The sequence below is a fragment of the Biomphalaria glabrata genome, chromosome 8, assembly GCF_947242115.1.
Source record: "Biomphalaria glabrata chromosome 8, xgBioGlab47.1, whole genome shotgun sequence".
In the NCBI taxonomy this organism is placed as follows: domain Eukaryota; kingdom Metazoa; phylum Mollusca; class Gastropoda; family Planorbidae; genus Biomphalaria; species Biomphalaria glabrata.
Window position 1 is genome coordinate 30,108,455 of NC_074718.1, and position 12,938 is coordinate 30,121,392.

The following is a 12,938-nucleotide window of genomic DNA, read 5'->3' on the forward strand; positions in this document are numbered from 1 at the left end:
CTATATATGATCTCATATTTTAAAAAAGTGATTTATGGTGTCTAGAAAAGCTTCAAAATAGGTGAAAAAAACATTTTTATTTCCCACCCCTCTTCCATGGAAATCACAATTTGAAGATTGAAAATCATTTTACTGGTGCAAATTAAGACCTCCTGGTTACAGAAACAGAAAAAACTAAGACTTGTTTGTAGTTTTGAAAATATTTATATGTTCATGTATATATTTATAATATACCTTCATTTCCAGATTTTGATACTAAAGTTGCTAAGAACAGTGCTACCTTCCTGGGACCATTTTATGGATGGATCTCGAGTGGTGGAGTTAATTAACAGACTGTTCTCACTATTGGGCAATGTCCTTATGGGCTGTGCTACTGATATGACTTTGACCTCAAGTGGTAGGTAGTAAACAACTTATCATTGATTTAGTTTTGAACATACTTTGAGACATTCCAGTAAGGAATAAATAAGAACTTTTCTAAAGGGTGGTGTGTCTTTGTAATCTGACATTCAATTATTTTTTGTCCTAGAGAGGTTTATGTTTACAATGTATATTAAGTACATCTTTGTTACACTTTTGCATTTGTGCTGTATTTTTTAAATTCTAAATTTGTTCAGGTGATACTGATGACAAAAAGCATAGCACACCAGTCTCAATGACTGCTACCTACACCAGCACAGTGGCTGAGGAGATAGTGGCTCTGATTCGCAGGCTGCACACCTTGCCCTTGTGGTGCTCTGCTGTGAACAAATTTATATCTGACCAGCTACCCAATATTGTGGCCCTCTTATCTGAGAGGAGAACTCATCATGTAAGTGTTTTTACCACATATTTGTTTTTACTTAGTGGGATATTCTTTACCTGTTCAAATTCATTGTGGTTCAAAACTCTTTAGTATTGTTCATTCTATCATATTCTACTATGTTTTATGGGTTGGTATGTCCTGGTAAGCCTGAAACCATGAATTGCAATAACCTAAAATGTATTTTTCATTGCACAGATTGAGGCTGAAGATGAAAATAGCAGAACTGCCCTGATGGTTGCTGCTCTTGCTGTGATTGGGGGAGTGGATTCCAGATTAAGGCTGGGAAGTTGTGTCAGGCATGAAGAGTATGGCCTGGGCACCATCTCAAAAATCACAAGTAAAGGGAAACTCCTTGTACAGTTCAATTCTGGCAAGTCATCTATATGTCGACTCAGTGAACTAACAGGGGTAAGATGTCATTTGGAAATAATTGTATGAAAATATATATTTTTTTAAAATAGATATTCAAGCTGATGATACACTTTTTTTTGGTTTGTATTATTGTTTTCACTATTTTTAATTTACTCCAATGTTTATTAATTTATAATTATTGCCTAGCTTCAAAATCGTCAAATTGATTTTGATTAGAAAATAATAATAAGGCTTTTCTTCCAATCCAAAGATTAATGAGAAATACAGTATTTCATGTGGCTACAGTCGTAGCTGCATCCTACTGATATATTAGTTCTTTATAACCTAAAATTTATTAGACATCATTTATAATAATTCAATTTATCCAGATTCCACTAGTAGATTTTCATGTGGAAAGAATGCCAATGAATGAGGAGACACTATCCAACTGGTCAATACTTTGTAGCCTGGCCTGTGCTGCAGTCAGAACAGACAGAGACAAGGATTCATCCCCAAGGGCCCCTCTGGCCACCAGTACTGGTAGCATTGATTCTCTAGGTATGTTTTCTGTTCTTGTCACATGCTTTCAACTGTACAAGCAGTAATCTGTAGGTCCTGCCAAAAAGATTACATTATTACATATTAAGAAAAGAAAAAAAAAATATTTGAATTTGTGACACAAACAAACTTCTGTATAATTTATACTTGGATATGATTAAAAAAAAATATTTTAAAAAGATACAGCACAAGTCAGAATTCTAAAGAAGCTTTATTAGCATGACTTTGACTTAAAACTATCTCTGGTGTAATGCACCATTCTGACAAAAAAAAAAATTCATTTCAGGATAAGACACTACCTTTTTGATACAACTTGTTGAGATCCACCTGAATAGGTGTGTTATTTATCTTTAACTATTACATTATTTTAAATGTAAGCTGCAAAAGAAGATACCTCTTAAGATTGAAAGGTTCACATTAAGTAAATATTGGTCTGTAATGGATATCAGTTTATTTCTATGGTTAACTTTTTAGTAAGTTTTTTTTTGTAAGGCCAACTGGTTAGGAGGTCTAGTGTGGCCATATGTTTTGGAGAGCTAGCTTGACCAACTTTTCAAAAGATTCTAACTGTAGAAAACCAATTAGATAAGGAATCTACCATAGAAAACTGTTAAGTAGAGAGTCTAGCTTGTTCATCCACTTTGACAAAAACCTTGAACGATCTCAAATAAAATTTAGGTGAACTCAAAGCTTTTAAAATCCTGTCCTGCTATATCTCCATTTATTTAATGGACCCTTAGTTTGCCAGATAAGCACTATTCCCAATCATCCCTTATGTCCCTGGAATTTAGCATTTTGGTCTTATTATGTTTTATCTGTGAAGGTAATCACCTGACATTCAAAGAGCTCCGTAAGCAGTACATCCGCTTGTGCCTTCTTCGAGCCATGGCCAAAATGTTTAGCCATCAGGATGTACTGAGACAGATCCTCTCGCAAACAATCCCAGTGGACATTGGCTTCATGGACATCTCTCCTCCTGCAGAGGAGGAGGGCGCAGGGGATGGTCCTGTCAGGATCACTCTTTTACAGCAGCTGTTGATGACAGCCACACAGCCCTCACCTCTCAAAGCTGTCTTTTCTGTGGAGGAGATGGAGGTACGCCAAGTGATAGCTTGTTTCAAGAATTTAATTGTTTCAATTAGATTATCTACTTATGAGAGCAATGATTTTAGAAATTAAGCTTTCGAATTTCTGTATAAATTAACCTTAGTTGTACTAAACTGTTTTATATTCAATGAAATGTTTTGGACAAATTTTGAGATTAAACTTTTATCAACTTAAAATCATTTCACATTTTGTCATGACATTTTTTACTCTTGAAAGATATGATTTCATAACTTTCATTCTCAACTAAAAAATTAACTTCAATTTGGGGAAAAAAAGCTAAGTAGAGCATCTTTTAGAATTTCAAGATTGTTGAGGACAAAATGTGTGGTTAGAAGTAATTATTGCTCTTTGTTTTTTAATAAGAAATATGTTTACATTAATCATTATACTGTTTCCTGGAAAAAAACTGTCTTGCTGCATGCACTGTGGAATAATTAAATTGTTACTTTAGAAGCAGTCTTAATTTTAAATTAGTTTTCCAATTTTTTATTTATTGCTTTTGTTTAATGCATTTTTCATACTTCATCATAACCAGTGCACTTTGGTCTAATCTCTTTTGTGGACATATGGGAAAAGAGGTATTTTGGAGAAGGTTTCCATGCAGGCTCTAGGTGCTCAGTAAAACATAACTCCGCTTGATTTTGATTTAAACTCAATCCCCCTTGATAGGTAGCCAAATGATTTATGTCACTTTGCCACACATCCCAGGGTGACTAATATTAGGCTTCATAGAGTTAAATTTGAAATAACTATCAAAGACATCTCAAGTTTACAAGTAGCCAAGTATAGAGTACTTGGTAAGAATGAGTGCTTCAAAGAGTTAACAAATTGTCTATCAAAGTTCATGATATGAATTATATAGACAGATATGTTCAGCCTTAAGAATTGGTTTAATATATAGACAGATTTGTTCAGCCTCAAGACTTGGTTTAATCTATAGATGATCAACTGGTGTGATCAAGAAAATGTTCAAATCAATTTAACTCATTTTGTTTTAGGCAGCATCTCTGGCAGCCTGTCAGCATTTGATTGCAGAACTAGGGCAACACCCTTCAGACTTGGAGGCAGAGGACAGTAGTGATGAGGAGGACATTGACTGTGGCAGCATGGCTTCTGTTGGGGGCACTCTGGGGGTTGGTGTTGGAGGAGCCTTGATTGGGGCCTCCTACAACCCTCCACCACCATCATCCATTGTTGCTAGATTGCAAAAGAAAAGGCTGAAGCCATCACAACCACTTCCTACCCCCATTGTTGTACAGCTGGTGGAGATGGGGTTTTCAAGGAAAAAAGTGGAACTTGCTGTGAAGACATTAGGTACAATGATAACAATATTCAGGCTTCAATGTTGGTGGACTGAGAAGGTTTATCACCTATGGGTTATTAGTGAAATACAGTGCTTTGCTTTTTATGAAAACTTCCAACATTGAACTCCTGTCACATAAATCAATACAATTTATTGTGCTCCAAAGATCTTCTTAATCCACTTTGCGTTCACCTTCTAACTTAAATACAGCTTTTTCAAACTTGTGCTTTATCTCGGTCATTACTGATCCCTTATAGTGATCATAAAGAATTATATTTCATCATATCACTGATTTCCTTAATTGACCATAAAGAATTTTACATCATCAGACCACTGACCCTCTTAAAATGATCATTAAGAATTATACATCATCAGATCGCTGCCCTCTTTTATAGTCACAATAAGGCATTGATGAGTATCTCTTAAGAAAAAACATTTTTAGCTAATCGTTAAATCTAAATCATGCTCTCAAATGTTCTATCCACCAGCTGGAGGTTTGATACCTGAGCCACCAACCATTGAGGCCTTGGTCAGCTGGCTGCTGGAACATCCAGGATCTGGGAATGAGGACTCTGATACTGATGTTGCCTCATCAGAAGATGGCTACACTGATAGTGACTCTGTATCTGAAGGCTCTGATGATTATGAAGCTTTTGATGTGAGTCATATTAAAGAATTTCAAGTGAGTCTATTTGAGTCATTTATTGCATGGTTTCAGTGTGTAAGTAGAGTATTGAGTCATTTATGCATGGTTTCAGTGTGTAAGTAGAGTATTGAGTCATTTATTGCTTGGTTTCAGTGTGTAAATAGAGTATTGAGTCATTTATTGCATGTGTAAGCTGAGTATTAAATCTTTTTCACACCACATACAACTTTTAGATATAGTGCATTTTTAAATGTTTAAAGCAAATTAGCAATAAAGAATTTGCATTAGTACCTTTTTAACCTCTGATGGAAAATCATATATTTTTACATTAAATGAACAAATCGAAGCAATCCTTTTTTTTTTATGTTGCAATCACAGTTTTATTTATGAATCCTTTACATACAACTGCAGTTCATTTTAGTAAATGGAAAATTTGTCAAGGACCTGCAACTTCATAAGAAAAATGACCAAAAAAATATTTAAAGCTAGATGTTGCCAACATAATTAATTAGCATCTGATGTCCATATTTGTACAGATACATGTAGACAAAAAGATACCATTTCTCTTTTCATCCTTATAGGGTTTCAATCCATTTGAGGCCTATAGTTAACTATATATAGTTTTTTTTCTTGGTATTGTACCTTATAAAGAAATGTCATTGTAAGATCTTTATGTTTTAATTAAATATATATGCAGTTATAAACTAAACTACCACACATACTACAGACCATGTCTGTTTTCTAAATTTCAATATTGATTAAAAATAAAGCTAACAACCAGTTTATTAGAGTCTAATATTAAACTTGAATTCAATAACTATTTTTACAGTTTTATCTTTTTAATTACAGGATTTCCTGAACTTGAAACCATTGATTATAATTTTTTTTACTATTATGTTCCCTAGACTCCTGCTCCTGAATCTGTTGGGATTCCTTGTGGTGTGGAGTTTAAGAAAAGGAGTGCTTTCCTCAATACAGATGATTATGCCATCTATGTCAGACAGAAAATTCAAATTGGTATGATGGTCCGTTGTTGTAGGACTTATGAAGAAGTGCATCAAGGAGACATTGGCAAAGTGACAAAAGTAACTTTTTTTTTTAACAAATCTTATTAGAAATAACATTTTATTATAAAGATTTTATCAGTTGAGAAATTCTCAATAGAATTTTAAAAAAAAATGTTTACTGATTAGCTTTTTAAAAAAGCGTTTCTGAATCACAGATTTTAAAGTATGCTAATAATATCAATCTTAACATTTGATGGGAATTGAGAACTGTGTTGTCTCTCTTAACAGTTGGATCAAGATGGGCTTCATGAGCTCAACATTCAAGCCTACTGGCAGAGAAAGGGAGGCACTTACTGGGTCAGATACATCCATGTGGAGATCTTAGGCTTCATCAACACTACTATTGGTGACTATACTTGCCCTTGTCTTTTTTTTTTGTTTGAGTTTATGTTTAGTCTATTTTGATAAAGCTGATATTGAGAAAATATTATTTGTTTAAATAAGCTTATATTAATTTCAATTATACAAATGTTTAAGGTTTTAATTTTAGTTTTTTTATTTTGCAAGCTGTTTGTGATTATCCCCCAATGGTTTCTACTTTTTAGATAATGGCCAAGCTATAAAGGTGGGAGACAAAGTCAGGGTTAAAGCATCTGTCACAAAACCAACCTACAAGTGGGGCTCTGTGACACACTCAAGTGTTGGAACTGTCACAGGTAAGCACACTCATATCATTTTTATATGTACTCTCTATTCTTGATCTTAAGTGGTTTATTGTATATCCATCCCCTTATTTTAAGCCTGGAAAAGTATTTAAAAGTGTTTGATCCCATCTATAGGTGGACCTCCTTCTCCCTTTTTTTAATTCTTTCCTTCAAAAGTCTTCTTTAGATTAGTCAAGTTTTTATTATAGTCTCCCTAAGAAACAGCTGGTCATGTTTAAAAACACAGAAATTGTTACTAGTATTGGGCTTGCTGCAGATAAGGAATAATTAATTGGTCAATTTAGTAGAAGCGGTCTTTTCTTATTTAATTTTGAAGTGTGGAATATAAATGAGCTTAAATTAACCATTTTTTAATAATTTATGTCGACTAATAAAATTTTAAATAATAAACTCTTGTCTTTTTCTCTGTTAACTAAAAAAAAAAAGAAAGTTGGCTTTATATTCAGTAAGTAAAGTTTGATTTCAAAGTTGAATCAAGAAGTAGTAAAAGTTTAATAATTTGAAATAAATTTTAAACAATAATAAAAATCTCTATACTCTGTTTTCAATTGTAAAGTGTTTTTTCATGTTAATTCTTAGCTATCATTCCCAATGGACGAGACATCACAGTAGACTTTCCACAACAGTTACATTGGACAGGTGTTATCTCTGAGATGGAACTTGTTCCCAGTGTTCATCCACAAATCTCGTCAGTAGCTCTTTTTCTAATATGCAGTATTACTGTAACAGTTTCATTTCAGTCTCTTAACTCTCATAATTATGATTATTGATCACTTTTAAAGAAATAATTGGAGACTCTAAAGATTGCTGGCATCAGTGATTCATTGTAAGGCTTAGTTTGTTTGGAAAATATGCAAATACTATTTAAAGATTATAAAAATAAAAATCTTATCATAAAACAATAGTTATAAAGTAATTTTAAAAAAGTAATCTAAGTGCTTGTCTATTTGTGCAAGTTTAAATATATTTCAGATTTTCAAGGTACAGTTTCTTCTCTTACTTTTAAACTGCTTTTTATTATTCTAACATTGAATATGTCTTCTGTGTCCAGATGTTCCAACTGTTTCATGAACCCCTTGAGTGGACCCAGATACCACTGTCAGTCATGTGAAAGCTTTGACCTCTGTGATAACTGTTTCAAAATCTGTCGTACACACAAACATCCTTTTAACAGAATACAGGAACCAGGTGAACAGTTTGACTTTTACATAATTGTGTATAATGGGATGTTTATATGACCAGATTTTGCTTTTAATAATTCAAAAGTAAACAGGTTGCTTTTATAATATGAAATTTTATTCATCTAATGGTACTGGTCTAAAAGTAAAATATATATAACAGAATTTTTATTTTATTACTGATCGTGATTGTAAAAAAAAAAATTTTTCGAAGTGACTCTTGGGTTATTTCAAATTTGTCAGAATGTGTTGAATGTTTATTTCTGCAGGAAGTGATCCTTGTTTTGCTGGGAAGCCGGGACGCCACAACCGAGTGACTCCTTCCCAGCCTCCAAAAGGATCCACAATCAATAACTGGCATGCATGTGTGAAGAGTGTGACAGTTTCCTCACGAGAAGACCAGGCTCACAGCTTGTATGATGGTCAAGGACATTACTGGCAGAGTCATGGCACTCAGGGAAAGGTAGATTTATTGTTATTAATAACGCAACATGAGGCAATTACTGGTTTCATCTTATTTTATAAATTAGCCATTCCTACAAAAAAATAATAACTGAAATAATAATACCTCATTGTTTTAACTTTATCATTCATGTTTTTAGTGATTAAGCTCCTGTAAGTCATAGGTTTTCTTGGCTGTTTTAGGAAACATGTTCACTTTTCTAATGGCACTTGGGAAGAAAGATTTATATGAATTTATCCCAAAATACAGGGTTGTCAAAAAAATGTATACACACTTTGAACTGTCATAGACAATTTATTTCCCGTTCTACAATGCTAAATTTCTGCACATGGAAAGCTTAATGTCTAATTGGAAAAATAAATGTGAAGGTGGTTCTGTACCATACTCAGTGCGGGAGTGGCAAGGAAGTAACTGCAACATGGCGGACGTGCGTTAAGTTTTGAAGAGCGGAAGCAGATAATTAAGTGGTATTGGAAGTTTGAGAATGTAGCTGCGGTTCGAAGACAGTGGAGACATGAGTATGGTACAGAACCACCTTCAAGGTTAACATATACATGTCTACGAGACAAATTTAAAATTCTCGGAACAGTGTGTGATGTGCATTAAGGTCGATCAGGACGACCTCGTACAGCTATAAGTGATGATTCCACAACTGCGGTCTTGGAACTGTTTCAGCTTTCACCTCAAAAATTGTCAAGGCAAGCGTCACGTGAGAGTGATGTAAGTGCTAGTAGTGTGCTACACATTCTGAGGAAAGGCAAGTTTCGTGTGTACATTTCAAGGCTGATGCAACAGCTAAGTGACGACGATCCAGATCGAAGGTTAGAATTTTGTGAACGGGTTCAGGAGAGGGTGAGACGTGAACTGGGATTTATGGGTGGCATAATTTGGTCGGATGAAGCCCAATTCAAACTTAATGGAACTGTCGATAGGCACAATTGTGTGTACTGGGCTGAAGATAATCCTTGCATTACAGTTGAAAAGGCTGTGAATTTGCCTGGCGTAAATGTGTGGTGTGGTTTATCTGCAAGGGCACTCATTGGGCCTTTCTGCTTTGAAGGTACTGTTACTGGAGAAACATACCTAACAATGCTTGCTGACTCCATATTCCCTGCCATTGTGCATTATACAGTAATGATGAGTTTTATTTCCAACAAGATGGCGCCCCGCCGCACTATCATAGGGACGTACAAGCATACCTGGATCACAATGTGCCAGGCCAGTGGATAGGACGCAGGGGACCAATCGAGTTTCCTGCACACTCTCCAGATCTCACGCCACTGGATTTCTTCTTATGGGGCACAGTTCAAGATGAGGTGTACAAACGTAACTACATCTCCTGGACACACTGTGGAATGAGATTCTGGCGGTGTGTGCAGAAATCTCAGTGGACACTTTGGTACAATGTACGGAATCAGTGTTGACTCGTACTGAGGGCCACCAGTTTGAAACTTATTCTCATTTTAAACACATTTATTTTTCCAATTAGACATTAAGCTTTCCATGTGCTGAAATGTAGTATTGTAGAACGGGAAATAAATTGTCTATGACAGTTCAAAGTGTGTATACATTTTTTTGACGCACCCTGTATATGCATTCAGCTGAACAACTCAGTAAACAGTAGTAAATATAACAAGTATTTGTTTGTCATTCTTACCATGTAAAATTTGAAAACGTGAGTGCTTTAGATATTTATCTATTTTGTCAATATCATCCTTCTTAAAACATTACCATGATAAGATTATTCCTCTATAGATTTTGAATTAACAAAACAAAGTTTTCAAAACTTAGAAAACATTAAATCCTAATTAATTTCAAACTTTCTTTAAAATTAGTTTGTTTAGCTTCATAATGTCATTGTAACATAGGTCTAATGCTGTGGCGTAATTCTGGAAAAAAAAAAATATTGTTGTGTATACATGTCTGACGTGTCTTGGACACGATTTTAATGACTGATATTTATCTATAGCATTGGATACGCTTGGAGATAGAACCAGAGATGGTCATTAGCAGATTGATGATGAAAATTGACCCAGCAGATTCCAGTTATGTGCCATCTCTGATTGTAGTCAGTGGTGGTGACTCAGTTGTCAGTTTGAAGGAGCTGAAAACAGTACACATTGCTACAGATGAGTCCCTGGTAACACTTCTTTCTGACATGACTGAGGTATGTAACACTGCTTTTAAATTTCATTACCTTTATTTTTATGTATATGATTTACCATATTGCCGAAAGACAGTGTAGGGATTCAGAATAATTTTCAATTTTGTCATAATCCATGAAAGTGAGACCTTTTTTGCTACCTGTTTAGAGTATAGATTTGCGAAAGGTTTGACCCTTCACTAGTCTACTGGGTGGCAGCATTGACTCTAAATTCAAAGAGACTTAGCCCCTACACGAGATGAGCATGCAAGAACCATGTCTGCCAGTACTTAACACATTGCTCAGACCATGCAACAGCAGCGTTCAGCACCAGTCAGGCATGCAGAGGCAGGCCAGGAGGAGTAGCAAGAGGGTGGAATTAATCCTGTTACCACAGGACACCACATGGAAATCACCTGACACTGTCCCCCTTTTGTCTTAAATAGCATTCATTCTCATGAGAGTTAATGCCATATAAAAATGTTGTTTTCTATTCAAAATATTAGGTCTATCACTGTTAAATCCTCTTTGTATTTGTATTATGTTAAATCCTCTATCTGTATTTGTTAAATTCTCTATTTAATTTGTCATTACTGATGTGCATCGTGTCTTTAGTTCTAAGTCATTAAACCATAAACCAAATTTGTGTTTCAGCATTATCGTGTCATTGAGATTGGCATCAGGCAGTGTCGCAGCAGTGGCATTGACTGCAAGATTCATGGCTTGTCCATCTCTGCCCGGCACAAGACTGATGATGATGACATTCCAACCACATTTTCCATCCTGGCACAAGATAAGGATGAAGAAGATGAGGAGCAACAGAAAACAGGGACAGGGAGCTCTACAGCATCAAGGAACAAAAAAGGGAAATCCTCATCCAAAGATATACAGACCTACGTTTTTGTGTGGGGTCTGAATGACAAAGATCAGCTTGGTGGGCCTAAAGGATCTAAAGTAATTCATTACAATTATACATATTTTTTATTTATTAAATGAGAAATCTTATTTTAATCCTTCTGTTAAACAAAATTTATTACATTTTTTGTTACATTTATAAATCTATTATTTTATATTTTTCATTAACCTGAAACTGAACAATACAGCACAACTTCCAAGTAACCAATGCTATTTTCTACTCAAACTATATTGAACATTTTTTTTATTTGATCAAGGGTGGTCAAAGTGTTTCACTGCTACCATCCAACCTGTCTAGACATTTAACATTGACTTGTAATAGAGACCGTTATAGTTTGTTGCAAGAACCTAATTTAACTTGATAGAAGATAATTTAAATATATTAAAAGTAGATGCATCAGCCAATTATTATTATACCACATTAAAATCAAGCATATATATTATATTTTAAATATAAACAAACTTGAATTTTCTGATAATCAATTTGTGACATAGTATTACTTTTTTAGAACATTGTTGATAATTACAGGAAATAGATTTCCATTTTCAAAATATAGCATTGTCAGGATGAATTTGCCAAATGAAGAATTACATTAATTAGCAAAGAAAGTTCCTGCAACTGTGTTTATCTCTGTACATAACTATAAAGGAAAGCTGTAAATATTTTGTCACCCTTTTTTTAAGAAAATGACTAGCCTTTTTTAAATATTGAATTAATAAAATTATCTCAAATTTAAATGAAATCTTTTTAGATTATATTTTCAATGTAAATAAAATACCTACACCTACACTACAGCCATTGCTATTTTGTTAGTAAATATAGTATTCTTATGGTATATTATGTTTGTTTTTTTGCCAACAGATTAAGATGCCAATGCTGAATGATGCGCTATCTGCACTGAATTGTATACAGATAGCTGGTGGATCTAAAAGTTTATTCTGTGGTAGGTTTCAATTTAGATAGCTGGTTGATCTAAAAGTTTATTCTGTGGTAGGTTACAATTTTAAGCTCAAAGTAAACATATCACTTTCTTGATTTAATGTATGGAAATAGAAATTATTTCACAGTTTCTTTCAATTTTCATCTCAGATTTTGAGATTTGAAGGTGTGCATCATAGCTAAAATTTTGGTTTTATCTTCACTGTGGCAAACTGGTTTTTTTTTTATGTGACTAGCCAAAATATGCCAGGTTTTTAGAGTCAAGTATGTTATATATTCCCAAAAAAAAATTTTGAGCCACCAACCTAATAAAGTGAATTATTGTCTAAATAGTCACATCAAGTTACTGTGGATATTACGATTAATCAAAATTGAAGATTAAAAGAAAGTTTTTGATTTATTTTCAGTTACTCAAGATGGCAAAGTGTATGCCTGTGGAGAAGGCACCAATGGCAGGCTTGGTTTGGGAACAGTGACTGGGAATGTGTCAGTCCCACGTCAGCTGACCTCTCTGGGGCCATATGTTATTAAGAAAGTGGCGGTTCATTCAGGTGGCCGTCATGCCCTAGCACTCAGCATAGATGGCAAAGTTTTTGCTTGGGGAGAAGGTGATGATGGTAAACTTGGCCTGTCCAGTAGAATGTAAGTGAATCTTTAAGATTTATAAATTGCACAATATAAATAAAAGTAAATAGTTAAGAAGTAACTAGACATGTCTAACATTTAGATTATCTGCATATTTTGGATGAATACTTCTGTTACAGTGGAATAGTAACAAACTGGCTGTAAACAAATCC

At 34.3% G+C, this 12,938-nt stretch overlaps 1 protein-coding gene across 4 annotated transcripts in view; it reads left to right on the forward strand.

Moving 5' to 3' along the window:
* The window catches only part of LOC106066440 (E3 ubiquitin-protein ligase HERC2-like), a 120,442-nt gene that overhangs the window by 86,909 nt on the left and 20,595 nt on the right, over positions 1–12,938 (forward strand). For 3 of the 4 annotated variants that reach the window (XM_056038993.1, XM_056038996.1, XM_056038997.1), the window contains 17 exons: positions 247–397; positions 618–811; positions 1,001–1,213; positions 1,546–1,714; positions 2,538–2,809; positions 3,820–4,135; positions 4,613–4,806; positions 5,676–5,855; positions 6,066–6,183; positions 6,383–6,493; positions 7,082–7,190; positions 7,554–7,690; positions 7,950–8,143; positions 10,113–10,310; positions 10,941–11,240; positions 12,064–12,145; positions 12,549–12,783. In XM_056038993.1, coding sequence (XP_055894968.1) covers positions 247–397; positions 618–811; positions 1,001–1,213; positions 1,546–1,714; positions 2,538–2,809; positions 3,820–4,135; positions 4,613–4,806; positions 5,676–5,855; positions 6,066–6,183; positions 6,383–6,493; positions 7,082–7,190; positions 7,554–7,690; positions 7,950–8,143; positions 10,113–10,310; positions 10,941–11,240; positions 12,064–12,145; positions 12,549–12,783 — 3,173 coding nt within the window. The remainder of the gene's footprint in view (positions 1–246; positions 398–617; positions 812–1,000; positions 1,214–1,545; positions 1,715–2,537; positions 2,810–3,819; positions 4,136–4,612; positions 4,807–5,675; positions 5,856–6,065; positions 6,184–6,382; positions 6,494–7,081; positions 7,191–7,553; positions 7,691–7,949; positions 8,144–10,112; positions 10,311–10,940; positions 11,241–12,063; positions 12,146–12,548; positions 12,784–12,938) is intronic. The other variant, XM_056038994.1, reaches the window with a different exon arrangement.